This window comes from Kogia breviceps, chromosome 1 (assembly GCF_026419965.1).
Source record: "Kogia breviceps isolate mKogBre1 chromosome 1, mKogBre1 haplotype 1, whole genome shotgun sequence".
Classification (NCBI taxonomy): domain Eukaryota; kingdom Metazoa; phylum Chordata; class Mammalia; order Artiodactyla; family Physeteridae; genus Kogia; species Kogia breviceps.
The window spans coordinates 61,535,178-61,552,522 of record NC_081310.1 but is presented as its reverse complement, the minus strand read 5'-3'; the positions used below and the strand labels follow the sequence as shown (position 1 = coordinate 61,552,522).

General features: G+C 43.5%; 2 protein-coding genes across 4 annotated transcripts in view; one reads left to right on the top strand and one right to left on the bottom strand.

Moving 5' to 3' along the window:
- The window catches only part of LAMB3 (laminin subunit beta 3), a 126,132-nt gene that overhangs the window by 78,478 nt on the left and 30,309 nt on the right, over positions 1–17,345 (bottom strand). Inside the window, exon 1 of one of the 2 annotated variants that reach the window (XM_067032420.1) lies at positions 957–1,153. The exons of the other annotated variant lie outside the window; for it this stretch is intronic. The gene's annotated coding sequence lies outside the window, so the exon portion shown is untranslated. Of the gene's footprint in view, positions 1–956; positions 1,154–17,345 lie in introns of those variants that run through there. 2 annotated transcript variants of the gene reach the window in all.
- HSD11B1 (hydroxysteroid 11-beta dehydrogenase 1) overlaps positions 1–17,345 on the top strand; it is a 47,642-nt gene that overhangs the window by 5,279 nt on the left and 25,018 nt on the right. The window contains exons 1-5 of one of the 2 annotated variants that reach the window (XM_067032444.1): positions 6,880–6,929; positions 10,454–10,567; positions 11,309–11,439; positions 12,190–12,301; positions 12,432–12,623. In XM_067032444.1, coding sequence (XP_066888545.1) covers positions 10,480–10,567; positions 11,309–11,439; positions 12,190–12,301; positions 12,432–12,623 — 523 coding nt within the window. In that variant the 5' untranslated portion in view covers positions 6,880–6,929; positions 10,454–10,479. Of the gene's footprint in view, positions 1–6,879; positions 6,930–10,453; positions 10,568–11,308; positions 11,440–12,189; positions 12,302–12,431; positions 12,624–17,345 lie in introns of those variants that run through there. The other variant, XM_059041255.2, reaches the window with a different exon arrangement.

The following is a 17,345-nucleotide window of genomic DNA, read 5'->3' as shown; positions in this document are numbered from 1 at the left end:
GGAAGGAAGGAAGGAAGGAAGGAAAGAAAGAAAGAAAGAAAGAAAGAAAGAAAGAAAGAAAGAAAGAAAGAAAGAAAGAAAGAAAGAAAGAAAGAAAGAAAAACGAAGGAAGGGAGGGAGGGAAGAAGAAAGAAAGAAAAGAAGAAAGTGAGGAAATGGCTCAGTTATAATAGCATTCATGGATTACATTCTACCTACCACTCAACATGTTGATGGCTGGAGCCATTAAATTCAGTCTCAAAGAAGCTATATTTAAAGTATTTACCTAACTACCCAGAAGAGTTCCCCAGTCTGTCTACCTAAAGGTTACTTCAGAATCACCTGGGGAGCTTTGCAAAAATACAGATTGCTGGGTCCCACACTTGATGGTTCCGATTCAACAGGCCTTGGTGGGGCTTGGGGATCTGCCCCTAGTTCCCCCAGATGATTCAGTTGCACAGCAAGTTTTAGGAATCATTGGACTAAAGCAGAAATTGTGAGTGCGTGTAGGGAGGAGTGACGAAGGGGGGCTTATGTGATTTGTGTGTGTGTAACTGTTTCTGTGTATACGTCGGTGTATTGCGAGTCTGTCTTCCTCCCTCCTTCCCTCTTTCATCTTCTTTTATCTTAATCCATAAACCCCTGTGGACTGCTGAAAACAGTACCGGAAACAAAGACCCCATCCCCATGATTTTAAACGCCAGCAGTCTGTGCTTTCTCTCTCAGCCCTGGGGCTCCCTCTTCTGGCAGAAACCTGTTAAAACTCGTAGCCTCCTAAACCTAGAAATTCTCCCTCCGTTCCTATAAGGCCATTTTCCCAGGTGATTTCCAAGCCATCAGACTTCGTGAACCTCCCATCAGACAGAAGAGGAAAAATTCAACCACCCTGGGAAAGACTTCCCTGCCTTACAGGTGTGAATGCACAAAGATCAGGAAAGGCGCGGGATGAGGCAGATATGAGAATAGAAGTTACATACCGTGGCCAAATCCGAGGAAAAGGAGACCTTAAGGAGTTCAACTCCCCACCTGCTTCCTCTCCCTCCTCCAAGCGAGATGGACAGATGGGGAAGCCTTAGCCATCTGCCCCTCAAAAATCGAAGGGAGGAAACACGCTAGGCTGAAAAGCTCACGGAATTTCGAAGCAGACCGCCGGAGTTCAACAGCCATCCTCACCCTCCTTCCTTGAGTCTCCTTTTCTGGAGCCACGTGCCAGATCGTCGGACCCTGTAACTCTTGCCACTCCAGCGATTCAGTCTATGGACGCTGTTGGATCTTTCCCATACGCTGAAAATCTGCTCAGCCCAGCACAGTGTCTGGCACAGAGAAAATGCTCAAAAACATTTGAATGAAACCTTAACTCAGCGCTATCCTAAAAATCAGAACCATCCTTCAGATCTGCGTGCCTCCCAAGCTCCTCGAATGTCCCCCTCCTCCACACTCACACTAACCATGTCCTTTCCTTCTGAACATCACTCCTCAATCCATAGCATCCTGGCTTTAGTGCCTTCACGACTCTGACAGGCCTCCAGCGATTCCTATTTCCAGACCCGATGTATTTTGGTCGCTTCTCATCCTCCTTGACTTCTCAGAAGCTGTGACCTCTCGCATCTCGTAGACACCACCCTCCACCCACCCCCACCCCTCCCCCAGGTTACCTGTTGCCTCAGGTCCTCCTGCTGCCTGTTCCTCCTTTGCTCCTCTCCACCAGTTCTCTTCTTCCGTGATATCCCGCTGTGCCCTTCGCCCTCTCCCTGGGGGCGTCATCTGTCTGCTTTTAACTTTAACTTACATGATTTCATTCTCCCAAATCAATATCTCTAGCCTAGAGATTTCTCCTGACCTTCAAATACCTAGCAGACATATGTATTTGTATGTATAAGAGTCTGTTTCCATTAAGCACTCAGAAAATGCTTTCTAGCACTTGCACCTTGTGCAAGCACCGTGCTAAGCACGGGAGATACACTGGTGAGATAGATCAAGCCTCTGCCTTCTCAGACCTGTGTGTAATGGGAAAAACAGACAAATGGGCAACTGTGAGTACAAAGTGATGGGAGCTGTGATAAGAGAAATACCCAGTGTTTGGGGATATGTTACATGTCCAAGGGAGGGCAGGGAGGGTGACTTCAATGGGTAAAACCTGAAGGTTAAGACGGAATGGGGGTAGAGTGGTGAGAGGTTCCTGGGAAAGTATTTCAAAGCTTATAAAGAGCTTGTTAAAGCTAAAACAATGTGTTTGGACTTTATTCTAAGAACAATAAGGAGTAATTAAAGAAGAATTGGGTGCACTGAAGCCCACAGGCCACTTCCACAGTGTTGGCAACTGTCGGGTCTTAAGGTGGCTGGTAGGCCAGCAAGGCTTTTGTTTCATTATCATACCCCCTAAATTGTTCATGGCTTCATCTGTTGTTGTGTGCATATCAAATGATTCACAATCTTTTTTTAAAATAAATCAATGGATTGGAGAAGGTGGGATAGGCAGAGAGAAGAGTGAGGATAGTCATAGCGAGGGTGAGGACTGGGACATGGTTCTAGCGATATCTAGGAGGTAGAATTGCCTGGGCTTGGTAAGTAATGGAATGTGGGGTGATGGAGAAGGAGGAGTAAAGAAGGACTTCCAAGGTTCTGGAGCATTAACTGGATGGATGGTAAAGCCCTTGATTGAAATAAATCACAAAGTCATTGGAGAACAGTGTAGCAGTTTCTTTAAAAGTTGAATATCAATTTACCTCACAGGGGTTTCCCTGGTGGCACAGTGGTTGAGAATCCACCTGCCGATGTAGGGGACACAGGTTCGTGCCCCGGTCCGGGAAGATCCCACATGCCGCGGAGCAGCTGGGCCCGTGAGCCATGGCCGCTGAGCCTGCGCGTCCAGAGCCTGTGCTCCGCAACGGGAGAGGCCACAACAGTGAGAGGTCCGCGTACCGCAAAAAAAAAAAAAAAAAAAAAAAAAAAAAAATTTACCTCACAACCCAGCAAGGCCACACAAAGACTTTCACACCAATGTTCATAGAAGCACTATTTGTAATAGCCAAAAAGTGGGAAATTCTAAATGTCTGTGAATTAGTGAATGGATAAACAAAATGTAGTATATCCATACAGCGGACTATGGTTTGGCGATAAAAAGGAACAAAGTACTGATACATGCTACAATATAAATGAACCTCAAAAACATGATAAGTCAAAGAAATCAGGCTCAGAAGATCACATATTATGCGATTCCACTAAAATGAGAGACAGAAACTAGATTATTGGTTGCCCAAGCCCGGGAATGGGGACACGGAATCACTGTAAATGGGTAAGATGAATCTGTGGGGGGTGACGGAAATGTAAAATTGCATTGTGGTGATGGTTTCCCAACTCCGCAAATTTATTAAAAACCATTGAACTGTACACTTACCACGAGATACTTTTCTGGTATAAAAACGGTACTTCACAAAAGCTGTTAAAAAATATAATCAGGGCAGTTTCGGCATGTTGAGTGTGCGGTGTTTAGGAGGCATAAAGAGGGAGAGGTGGAGTAAACAGGTGGTTATGCTGCCTGAAATTTAGGATACAAATTTCGGCACAGGAGATAGAGATTTTTAATACTCATCAACTTAAAGATAGCAATTGGAACCATGAGAATGAGGGAAATCGCCTAGAGAAGATAGAAAGGAGGAAAGAGTGAGGACAGAATCTAAAGAACACCAAGAGGAGGGCTTCCCTAGTGGCGCAGTGATTGAGAGTCCGCCTGCCGATGCAGGGGACACCGGTTCGTGCCCCGGTCCGGGAAGATCCCACATGCCGCGGAGCGGCTGGGCCCGTGAGCCATGGCCGCTGAGCCTGCGCGTCCGGAGCCTGTGCTCCGCAACGGGAGAGGCCACAGCAGTGAGAGGCCCACGTACAGCAGAAAAACAAACAACAACAACAACAAAACACCAAGAGGAAGTAGTCTGAGGAGTAGGAAGAAAGCCCAGAGACTATATATGGACAGAATCCAAGGGAAGAAGATGCTTGGGAGCAGGGGAGAGAGGCAAGAGCAGAAAGGGCTCCTGAGACATCAGATAAGTAAAGAGAACCAAAAAGCTGAGGACGTGGTAGGGAAATCTACCTGCATCCGGGTTGGGGAGCCCAGGAGCATCTCTCAGCAAAGCTCCAGAGCTGCAAGCCGCCAGAGGACGAGGCCAGGTCCAGCGTGGCACTGGGAGAGTGAAGTGTTGATGGAGGGAGGGGGGCTGGATTGATGAGCCCGAGGTGGCAGGGGATCCAGAATTTTCAGCATAAGGCTGTGAGGGATGCAAAAGGCCAGCGAACAGGTAGAGTTCTGGGAAGGCATGAGGGTGCAGAGGCTTCATCTCTGGCAGTCAATGCCAGAACAACAGATTCCAGCAGTAAATGTGTGTGGCCCTCAAGGATGTGATTCCTGCTTACTTCTCCTGGCTGATTTCGCCCCCACATAACCCCACCCCTTGAAATTCAGTGATCCTGCCATGTGGAATTGTTTACAGTTTCCCAAACACTCCATTCTCTTCCACACCTCCTTCTATTTTCTCACACAGCTTCCTCTGCATGGAATGTTCTACAGACCAACCCTCCTCTCTCTCCCACACACTCTGGAACCCTAGCAATTCTCCCTCCTACCCTTCTTCATTTGCCTGGAGCATTCCTTGTTCTTGCTCCAATATGGCTCAGAGTTGACCTCTCCTCTGAAGCCTGCCCTACTTGCCCATCCCCCACTTTGAAAGGGCTATTTCCTTCTTTACTCCCCACCGTAGGCTTCCATCACAGCACTGACAATACTTTACACATTTCATTTATTGCCATGTCTAGCACCTTCTAGGACTTGGAAGGCATTTGTTCTTTCATAGGTCATAGGATCTGATCGGTAGTACAACCTAAATAAATGAAGTCACTCAGCCAACATATGTGGCATGTACCCTTTTCCTCCTTTGCTACTTATAGCCCTTTGGGAGCTGTCTGTGGCCGGGCAGCTGGATTCCGTTGTGGGGAAGGTATGCAAGGTGTTCTCGCCTCTGCTATCAGTAGCCATGGTCAAGGATGCTTTGTCCACACCTAAGGTACAATTTCCCAGCGTTCCCAAAGTTCTGTGCCAATTCCAGCGTTGCCAGATCAAACTCAGAGCACCCAGTTAAATCTGAATTGCAGATAAACAATAAATAATGTTTTAGTATTCGTATAATCCCAGTCAATAGTTGAGATTATATAAATCCTCAAAAAGCATTTGTTGTTTATCTGCAATTCAAATTTTTTTTAAAAAAAATTTTTTGCAGTACGCGGGCCTCTCACTGTTGTGGCCTCTCCCGTTGCAGAGCACAGGATCCGGACACGCAGGCTCAGCAGCCATGTCTCACGGGCCCAGCCGCTCCGCAGCATGTGGGATCTTCCCGGACCGGGGCACGAACCCGTGTCCCCTGCATCGGCAGGCAGACTCTCAACCACTGCACCACCAGGGAAGCCCGTGCAATTCAAATTTAACTGGGTGTCCTGTCTTTCTATTTGCTGAATGTGGCAACCCTACTTAGCCCCAAAGGGAAGAGGCCTCCCTCTAATGCTGTAGTCACTGGCACCCTAAGAATCCCACCTGGCGGAGGCTGCTCTGCCAACCTGATGCGCTTCCTGAAAGCTGGGCTGAACAACCCAGAAAAAGCACTGGGTGGCCGAAGCCGTGCGGTGGCTTTGCCAGAGTCAGTCCTCTCCTCCCCGCTGTGTGGGCTTCTCCCGTGGAGCCCTGGCTCTGCTCCTGTTTCACCAAACTTTCTGGGGAGTAACTTTCCAGTTACTGTGCCTGGCTACTCGGAGCTCCAGGGCAAGGTCACGTGCCATAGACCAGAGGAAAATCTTGAAAAACAGCGTGCAAGTACATATTTAGAATTGTCTCTGCCCTACCCACACTGAGGGGGCAGGGATCGGGCCAAACTCTGGGCCTCATTAGGGCACTTGCTCTTTCCCAGGAGGCTCTCGGCTCTCCCAGGCAAACAGATTCCAGGTAGTCTGCTTCACCAGTCCCCCTGCCATGGACTACATTTGACTGGTAGGGCCAGGATGGCAGACCCAGGGCAGTTTATCCCATCTCTAGTTCGTTTTCCTGCATCTGAGCTTCCATTAGTTGGAAAAAAATGAGTAAGTCTGTGTATTAGGAGTAGGGTCCTACAAAAGGGTTGACAAATAGAACTTCCCCTCTTGTTAGGTATACAGGGGAGGGAGAAGAAGGGGACGGGGTAGGGGAGGGAGGGAATCCATGTTATTAGACAAAGTGACGTAAAACGATAGTTGTGTCGACAAAAAATGAATCAGTTGATCTAAGAAAGAAAAGGACAATTTTATTTGAGTCAAATTTGAGGATTAAAACCCAGGAAGGGCATCTCAGAAAGGTCTGAGAATTGTTCTGCCCGTTAAAAGTCAAGCCACAGTTATATAAGTTTTTTGAGACAGAGGGCTGTATTATTGACACATAATGACGGATTATTGACAATTTGCATAATCCACATCTAAGCAGCATGAAGGACTGTTATCTTTAAGGAATTGTCTTATTGATGCTAGGAGAACGTCGCTCTTATAGTTGAGCAGGTATTTCTGTCAATGGGGAAGGTTTGGGCCATGCATAATACAGATGTACAATGCACAGTGGGAGGAGAAAGGAGGCCAAAGGGCAGAGAAGATTTTTTGTTTAAATTTTTCTTGTCTTGCCATAAAATGAATTTCATGAATTTCATTTCACGGCCGTTTCCATGGCTAGAAACAGATTTTGGCAGCCATGGCACAGACTGAGGTGTTCTTAAAGCAATCTGACTAGAGGAACTGGATAGGGGTGGGGGAATTGAGGAAAGGGGAGAATTTTACGCGTTCTAACATTATGCTAAGATCCTTTCCTGTCTCAATCTGTTGGTGCTCTTTTCCCAGAGAAGGCAGAACCTCGGAACAGAGAGGGTCCATCCACCTTTTACTCCAAGGTCTGTCCGCTGTTCCACTGGCAGGATTTGTTTTCACAAGGAAGAGACCGCTTTCTTAACAAAGCTACCAAACAGTCCCAGAAAGCCCTCCAGATGCTGCTGCCTCAGAAATGACAGGTGCTCCTGGCATGATCTACATTTTATGCCAAATGCATAGGAATTCCCCTGTGGCTGCTCCCCCTCACGCGTTTGCCACTTTCTGTGAGTCCTCCCAGATCTGGCCCGTCCCTCCGAGGCCCTTTCCCATTCAACAACCCCCGCACATCTTCTCCGTCTCACTTTTCTTGACCCCGTTTATTTAGGTGGGGCTGAGCAAGTCAGAGAGAATTCCTGGCTGGGCTCAGCCATGCACCTCCAGCTAAGAGTGACCCATGCTACGTGGGTTTTTGAAAATGACCAGGTCATGTTGAGGGCATTTCACGGAAACCCTGCTCTAAAATGTAGGTGCTCAATGCCTTACAAAGGAGGAGCAGCGTGAAGGAATGAACAGCTCAGTTCGTTGCTATGGCAGTGAAAGGAACTTTACTTGATTGGTGAAAATTTGTCCAAGCAAATGCTAGGTGAAGTGTTCATATTTCCTTTGTCTTTTTTTCTTTTTTCTTTTTTTTTCAATTTGTTGAGCACCACCAGAAGAGGATTAGGGGGCGGGGGTTGATCAGCTCTGGCCAGAATGCTAAATCTCAGTGACTTCCCCGGATTAAATCAGGCTCCAGAAAGACAGCAATTTTCTCATCTCTGCAGTGCCTCGGAAACACTAAAACAGCAAAAGTTCACTGAATGCCTATTTTGGAGCAAAGCTAGAGGGAGATGCAGAGAGATAAAGATGCAAAAGACATAGTCCGTGTCCAAGTTGACAAGCTAATGAGAGAATCAGGCATGTAACTATAGACATACAGTGGATCCATGTGTATTACATAATGTGGTCCAAGTGTGATCCCCTGGGTCCCTGAAACCCTCTTGGGAGTTTGAAAAATCAAAACTGCTTTCATAATCATACTAAAACATTATTTGTCCTTTTTCCTTCTCCTTCTCTCATGAGTTTCCCCAGCCTACAGGATGTGTAATAACACAAAGCTTAATACATGGATGCTTATGTATTCTTGAGCTAAAAAAGAAATTATTAGTCAGTTTCTAATACATCCATGTCAATAGGTAAAACCACATATGCAAAATTTTTTCGAGATTCTCAATGATTTTTAAGATTGTTAAAGGGATCCTGAGACCAAAACTTCTGAGAACCTCTAAGATTGAATGTCATCAACCATTACGCAGTGTCCTCATTCTCATTGATGCATTTTATTGATTAAAAATTATGTCACTACACCATTGTAAAGCAATTATACTCCAATAAAGATGTTACAAAAAAAAAAAAAATTATGTCATCAGGGACTTCCCTGGTGGCTCAGTGTTTAAGACTCCGCACTTCCACTGCAGGGGGCACTGATTTGGGTTCCATCCCTAGTCAGGGAACTAAGATCCTGCATGCCACGCAGCCAAAAAAAAAAAAAGATATAAAAAAAATTATTTCATCAAAGTCCATGAAAATTATTTTCTTGGGTGCTCTCTCTATATCCCTATTTTCCAACATGATAGCTCTTTGGCCATCTAATTATTAATCTGTTTGCAGGTTTTTTTATGTGTCTTTGGGGGCAGCACAAAATTGGACTTCATTTTTTAATTCAGCCAACAATGAGCAATAGTTGACTTGTTTATTTCACTTTCTGTCACCTACAGTTCCTCCTGCTCATTGTAATTTTTGTTTCCTTTAAATTTATATTTTCTGTAGTGCACTTTAAAATTCTTTTTGTGTGTGTGTCAGGCAATAAACTTCCCTAATCTGTTCATCTCTATCATTTTAGCATCATCAGATTTGAAAGTCATTTTTCATTGTTCCCTATATTTTTGCTATTAATAGTATAGTATTAAGAAAATAAAGCTTAAATTCCTTTTCCTGTAGAGATGAAAATGGAGTCTAGTGTGTAACATATCTTGGTGGCATAAAGTCCTTTATAAAACTATGCATATAGATCTTGTAGTTCTGACACTATGTAATGTAATTTTCCACTTGATTTTTAAAAAACATGTTTTCTATTTTGTCCTCCATGAACCTTGAGCTCTATCTAGCCCTCAACTGTTCTCAAATCTGCATTGTTTTCTGGAAGTGAACTTCACAGCTGTGGGCCTTTGTTGACAAATTATTTCATCTCCTCTGGGTCTTATTTTCCCTTGCTCTGAAGTGAAAATTCAGTGAGTGTTTCCAGATACTGTACTTGGGGTCATAATTCAATTTCTCTTAATCTTGTGTGAATCCTCCAACCCCCACCCTCAACCCACATTCCTCCTCCAAAGCACAGGTACCTATTTTTATGGCCATATTTAAATGATTTTCTTGGCTACACTGGTAACTTGCAGAATTCTGGATTTGCTCTGTGATAAGGTAATGTGTATGGTTTGGTTAGTTGTTTTTAAGTTGAAAAACTTAACAATACTATATCTTAAATTCTTTCTTTGAAGATTGATCCTTAATGAATTCTTGCTACAGACATACCAAGGTGGTTTTTTCTATATTTCTGTGATAAATTCTAAATTAGTAGGGGTTTCTCCCCCCTGGTCCTTTTACTGTTACTAGATCAATTTTTAGCTGGATGTGGGCTTTTCAGGCTAGCTTTGCTTCAACGATGCTCATTCATTTTTCTTCTACATCAGGTCCCCTCTTCCTACCATCCTCTTCACGTTCTTGGTCATCTGTCGCATTTATAAGACCTACTTTAACAGCGTAATGCCTTTTTTTCTTGGCACTCATTATTTCTTCTTTATTTGCTGTTAAATTAATAAGTGTACATTCCATTGCGCTTGCCTGAGAGTCTTGACCGGTCATGGGTTTCCCGCCATCTGGGTTCTGGCTGGCTTGCATTCCCCTTTGATGTTGTAATATTGTTCATTGAACTTAAGTGTGGGATTTATAGGGCTTCTTTGCTACTTTTTTTTCTCCAAAATGTGCACATTTTTTTTCTTTTAACTAAGCTTATTTTTTTCTGTTTTGTGCTGTTATTTTTAATTGCTTCCGACTAGGAGGTGGGGCTGAGAATGAGACTTGCTTGACTTTGGCTCTCTTTGTTATTATTCACACTTCCCCAGAAGCCCTGTGCACACTTTCTCTCTGCCTTTTATATATCACTTTTGAAAGGCCATTGATCCCTGGAGTAAATGGCATTGAGAGGAAGACAGGCTCAGGGTAGGGATGCTCAGGAATCCAGGCCTGTACAATCATGAGCCTGGCCATCTGGAAGTCTCTTCTTGCTCAATGAAATGGAGTAAACATTGTCCATTATGAAATCCACCACACAGGCTGCCAGGGACGAATGGGATCCCACCCAAAGCCAATCGTTGCTCTGACAGGCAAATTGGTTAGGACTGCCTGAAACTAAACCAGCCTCCCCCATCCCTGATGTCACAATTCAGAGGCTGCTGCCTGCCTAGGAGGTTGTAGAAAGCTCTGTAGGTTCTCTCTGTGTGTCCTACAGGGCTCCTCGGGCCAGGTCCCTGTCTGATGGCTTTTATGAAAAAATATCTCCTCTCCATTCTGGGGATATTCTTGGCCTACTACTACTATTCTGCAAAGGAGGAATTCAGACCAGGTAAGTACCAACGTGTCTAATTTTGGAAGAATAGATTTAAAAACGCAGGGATGGATAAAGTGTTTCTGAGGATAAAAAGGAGTTCTTGATCCCCAAAGTTGCTGGACAAGAGGGGACCCTGAGGTGAGACTGTGTTTCTATGTCTTCCAGCCCCAGGCTGGGTAATAGGGGTGTAGGGAGGGGCAATCATGGAGTTAAAAGATTACCAAATAGTCCATGTTTTATTTGGCACCTTTGATCAAAAGCAGTTTCAGATCTCTTACCAAAAAAATGGGGTAATTCCCAAATTCACAACTTAACCAGATAATTGGGCTCTGTGGAGAGATGGATAAGTGGGAAACAAGAAAGAATTCTGGAGTTGATGACAATAGAAGTGAGAGAAAATATCTGGAATCTCTCTGAGCACATGTGTTTTGATGACTCTTTGAATTTTATTTCAATCGAGCAAATGGATGAATCCAGAAATGACTGGAACTCCAGTGTTTTAGCTGAATTCTCTTTCCATAGGGGTTTTCAAAAAAGGAAAGCAGGGAGGCTTGGTTTTGAGCAACCAAAACAAACTCCCATTTCAGAGAATGTTTACGGAAGAGCTGATCTGTTCCTTCATTGATTTATGCAATTTGAGATGAGTTGATCTGGGCTCATAACCTTTAGACACTGAGATAAGGCTGTCCACCCCTAAAGTGGGAGGAGGAATGTTGCTACCAGCTATGGTCCTCACTTTCTTTTGGGGTTTCCCAGAGATGCTTCAAGGAAAAAGAGTGATTGTCACAGGGGCCAGCAAGGGGATTGGAAGAGAGATGGCCTATCATCTGGCGAGAATGGGAGCCCATGTGGTAGTGACAGCGAGGTCAGAAGAAGCTCTAAAGAAGGTGAGGGTCCTGTGCCCACAGCCATAGGTACCCTCACGTGCCCAGATGTATTCCTATGTATGCTCACATATACATGCCAACACAAAGAACTGGCATATTCAGACATAGATGCATATACACACACACACAGAGGATTCAAACATCCAAACATCCACAGGAATATAAAAATATGCATTTAAGTATTCATTCTCATGCATACATATCTAGACACAAAGTTCTTGGGCTCTATCTATGAGATAGACATGCCTATTCACACACATTGACACATGGAGTCACAGACATACATATATGTGCTCAGCTACCAACATTCCAGTACCTACTCATGAATTCACACTCTGGTACCCATGCAGACACATGCTCTCTTATATACTCAGACTCACAAACCCAAGGATACACAAATATTCACAAACCTAGGGCTACCCACACAGGTACTAGCATCCCTACCAATAATGTGTTCAGAAACATCTGTTTACAGAAACTCATGAGCACAGACTTAAACTCCAGCACAGTGATTTATCCATTTATACCCTATCTTGTTCCAGACAGTATTTCAAACAAGGGATTAATATTGTGTCCTTTGCATAACAACACACACACACACACACACACACACACACACACATACATACATACACACCCCTACCAAAACAGGGCTGTGAGCGACCTCTCATTTAAACCCCCATTGTGTCAGAGACTGCCCCCCAATTGTCTGCAGCCAAGATTGACACCATGACCTCTGTGCCTCTGCAGGTGGTATCCCACTGCCTGGAGCTGGGTGCCTCCTCAGCGCACTACGTTGCTGGCACCATGGAGAACATGACCTTCGCAGAGCAATTTGTTGCCAAAGCTGGAAAACTCATGGGTGAGACAGCTTCTCCTCTCTCCTCTTCTGGACTTTGCCCTAGGGATCACCAGGGTGCTTTTGAGACGGGGAGGAGGGGGAGAAGGTATCTACCTCAGATGGTTTCTCTCAACACAGCCGTCTCTTACAGGGGGACTAGACATGCTCATTCTCAACCACATCACCAGCAGCAACAATCCTATGACTGTATTTAGTAATGACTTTGACCAAGTGCGCAAAAACATGGAGGTCAACTTCCTGAGTTATGTGGTCCTGAGCGGGGCCGCCATGCCCATGCTGAAGCAGAGCAATGGGAGCGTTGTGGTTGTCTCCTCGATAGCTGGTGAGTGGGGCAGGGGCCAGCGTGGAAGGCAGGAGTGGCGGAAGTGCCGGGGATGGTGTTGGGGGCTCTGCAGTGAACATGCATTTTACCAGTTTCCATCCTGAGAAGTAACACAAGAGAAACTGGAAGTTGAAATGCTCACAGTGATATTAAACAAAAGCTGATCAACAGCTTCCCCATATGCATGGACAGGCAGATGTACGAATCAGAGCCTTGGGTATGGAAACTCACTGAGAAGCATGCATGCTGAGGAAAAGACACAGTGTTAGGAACAAGTGAGACCATGAAAATGAGGGCTTGTTCAGGGTGGATAGACTACAAGATTCCTGGAAGTAATGGAGGAAGAGCAGCAGTTCAGAGTGCTTCCCTGAACTCGCCTGGTTGTTTGTGATCAACAAATGGGAGTCCAAAGGGTCATCAAGAGGCTGCTGGAGGGACAGCCTGTCCTGAGTTTCAGGGGGCGACCTGGTCATCATAGATAAACAAGGTTTTGCTTCTTCCATGACCAAGAGCTCTAGGCTGCTAAAGTTAGTTGATACAAAGGTAGAACTGAGAGGTGAAATGTTTTAACAACATACAGTTGTCTGATAAGTGGGATGAGCCAAGGCAAAATGAAATGAACAACAAAAACAAACACACCATATTATAACAGACCTGCCTATATTGGGCTGTCCTCCAAAATCTGAACTTGCTACATCAAAAGTCCATTTTAATCCACCAACAGGGGAGGGAGAGAGTGTGTACAGAGAAATAGAAAGAGAACTCTGTATGATCAAGAGAAGTCCCCTATGCTTTGGATGGTGACAGCATTCGAAGTTATCACCAGTGAAAAGCCAGAGAGTTTCCAGCTGGGGGGATTCCTAGGCCCATTTCATTATGGGTCCAGTAGAGAAGTTCCACAAGTATTTGTCAATTAGTCAGTTAAAAGGATGTGCATGGAAGATGCAAATGCCAGGATCAAAATTAGCCATCTACATGTGGTTCCTAGCAATGTAAAAACAAATAACCTAGAAGACTTTGTAATTTCTTAAGTACTTTACAAACATTAGTTATTACTGTAACTCAGAACACCATCTATGTGGTAAAGAGTTCTACTTCCAGGACGGGAAAGGCCTGCATAGTGATCAGTGATCAGATAAAAGGACAGTGTGTCTCTTCTACCCGCCAAACAGGGTGATTGATATGCATCCCTGTGCTTCCTGGACAACACAGACTCCCCTACCCCTCCCCAGACACAGCGTCTCTCTGGGCTGAAAGGAAGGGAGAGCTTCTGGATGCATACTGAGTGAGAGGGTGCTGGGCACATCCCCAAACCATCCTAGGGCATTGACCAAAACCCTCACATCAGTCATAGTGTAGGTGGCTTTAATGATCTCAGTTGAATAAGTAATATATCCACTTTAGGCAAAGGGGTTTTACAGCCTTACAACATTACAGCCTAAATGTCCTCAGAAGGAACTGAGTTACTATAGAAGTCCAAGGGTGTGATGAAATTCTGATAACCTCTGTTTCCACACATCTTCTCCACCTACCAAATGTCACCTCGTAATTTCTATGGACTCTGGGAGGTAGAAATCTAGCTGGAGTACTAACCTTCGTGTCTGTTGTTTGTATAGCCAAAAGTTCAGCCTGTTTGCTTTGAAGCATGTCTGTGAATTGGCAAAGTACGAACACTTTGCTTTCTCTCCCTAACTGAAGAATTTCTCTGCTTTAGCTATATATTTTTTTAAATTGAAGCATAGTTGATTTACATAAGCTATGCTCTTTCAGACAGTCAGCAAATATGTTCCTTAATCCTTCCTCCATAAAATCTGAATTCCACAAACATGGGACGCTAAACCGCAGATTGATCCTAAGGTCAGCCAAAGGGTATTGGGATGGCTTTTTAATAATTCTTTCCAGGGACTGCCTTAAGTGGTTTATTGAATTGCAGTAATCAGCAATTGTTTTTATCCCCAGTGCATTTCTAGGTATTGTGTTACATGGAAATCGCATACTTTTAATACATTCTTTAAAGCCTCAGCTATTTTCTTTAGCATCATCAAAGACAGTATGGCTGCCTCTGGGAATTTCCTTACAGTCCACATCCATCCACCACTCAACACTGTTTCTGGCACCTACTGCTCAACTTTCTATGTATATGTTACATCGATTAGTCTCCCCTCCTTCCTCCACATGCTAGTTTGGATATATTTTGAGCTACTATCACAAAAACCTAAATTTACAATGGCTTAAACAAATAGAAATTAATTTTTCTCTCATGAAACAGCCTGGGGTAAGCAGTTTAGAGCTACAGTGGGAGTTCTGCCACATGGAATCATCTAGGAACCTTCTATCACAAAACCACCATCACTGGGTGTTATCCTCACTTGTATGTCCAAGGTGGCTCATTATCATGTCAGAATCCTAGCTAGAGAAAACGGAGAAAGAAGAATACAACTTGAATGTCATATACTTCTGCTACAGCTGATTGCAGTTGTGGACTTTATTCAAGGTGAACTTGTGTCCAGCTGAAAATCAGGGTTTCTATTTCTATGAAAGACACTGATGTTGATAATTAACAGTCTCCCCCATATCACCCATGCATATAAGACCAGAGGCAGTATTCCCTCTAGGCCACCCCACATGTGTACCTCACACCATACACACACATCCCAGACCCAATCTCTCTCACATTCAGGTCCATCGGGAAAGCAAAACCCCTTCCACTGATGCAGGGGACAGTGGGGCAGGAGAAAGAATGGGAAGAAAATACCTAGATGGCATTTGTGAAACAAACTGAGACAGAGAGATTAACACTCCAATTTGCCTGAAAAAAAAAAATCACTGGATTGGGCAGAGAATATTTGACAACATCTGAAAAAAGTTTATTTGCCATGAGTCAAAAAGGTTGTCTTAGGTTCAATTTTAAAAAAGGAAAAGTCATTCCATTTTTGAATTCCCTGGTTCTGTGAACCCCATAACTATGGTAGTTACACACATGACAGCTGGACCCAGCATCTAATACTGCTTCTCTGCCCCTTCTTTACTCCCCCTCAGGGGGATCTTGGACAAACCTGTCACCCCCACCAACAGCCCCACCTTTTTTCCTCTAAGGATCCATTTAACCTCACCTCCTATGAAGACTTTTTCAGTCCTCACCAGCTTCCTTTAAACATTTCCTCTTACCTACTACATTTTCCTAAGTTACCTTTAGAAACCCTACTTCCTCTCTATTTCTCTTTTTCGGATTCATTGGTGTTACAAATACTAGCAACAGCAATTATAGTACAAATGCCAACCACACTGGGCCGTACAAGTATAAGGATGGTGATTCATCTGTATCAAGAAAAATCCACGGCCTATTTTGAAGTGAAACTGACATAATAAAACACTGGGTTTCTTTAAATATTCAAAGTGAAAAACACATCAAAAGGAGTAAAAGAGCCCTGCCAATAACCTCTGAATGCTCAGACCTCTCTTTGGAAGCTCCATTAAATGTCTCCAGTTACCTATTCATTTTTCTCCAAGTAAATCTTCTTTTATAAAGATCAACTATATATCTATATCTATATCTATATAGATATAGATATAGATATATAGTTTAAGTCTTATTCAAATGTATTCCTTTCCTGGTTTACTCATTCCCAGCATTGTTTCCTACTATTTTTTATACAAATGTGTAGTATTTCAGGCTCATTATAAGCTGACTAGCCAAAGGCAAATACCTTGTAAGACAATGCTTTTGTGGGAAAACGCAAACCAATGCATGAAGTCACTTGTTGGACCTTAAACTGTTTGTCGGTTGAGGGTTGGCTGTGCAGTCCAAACCTATTTCAAGAATTCTACATTACAAAGAGGAAAAAAGAAACAGACTTCTCAACTACACTGATCAACTAACAGGATTTGGAATATGCAAAATGCTGCTCTGCATAAAGACAAGAATATACAGGTGTTAATCTCATCCCCCACCTTCACCTCTGGCACATACTATTTCCTAAAAGATAGATCAATGCTTAGTGTATGGATATAACTTGAGTGGAAGGGAGAGGGTGGCAACCAAGGTCTAGGATGCAAAGGAAACTAAGAAGTATAGTAGAATGGGGTAGATTATCCCTCACCCAACTGCCCTAATTTTTCTAAGAAAGATGAATCTTTACCCTTAAACCTGATTACCTCATAAATAATTTTCAGGGACCACAATTTCCAAGGTAAGTGGAAGTGTATGCATGTGGATACAAGTATTTATGTGATGGGGGAGTGCTGCAGATTTGGACTGTGTGGAGGGGTGTGGGGAGAAACACAGGGAAGTGAGGCATGTGTGTGTATAGATTTGGATTGAGATTACTATGTTTTGGTACATTCATTAATGGATGTTAGTATATGTATTGCTGTATAAAAACACTCATTGCTATGGGAAAATATATGTAATAGAAAAATCATGCTACAAAACAGTGTGCCATACATAAACAAAATATTTATGTATATTATGTATATTTGTTTATGTATAAACAAAATATTTATGGACGGCAACTGGAGTTAAATGTATATTGGGTGATGGAATTATACAAATTTTCCTTTCTTAAAAATATTTTCCAAGTTGTCTGTACTAAGTATGTAATTAGAAACAAATCTAATTAAAAATGTTAAAGCATAAAAAAACAAAAAAAAAAGGAGATCAGAGTAAGAATCAACAGCCTGGACATAAAAATTTTAGGAGTCGTTGTTACCTAAATTCAAGAG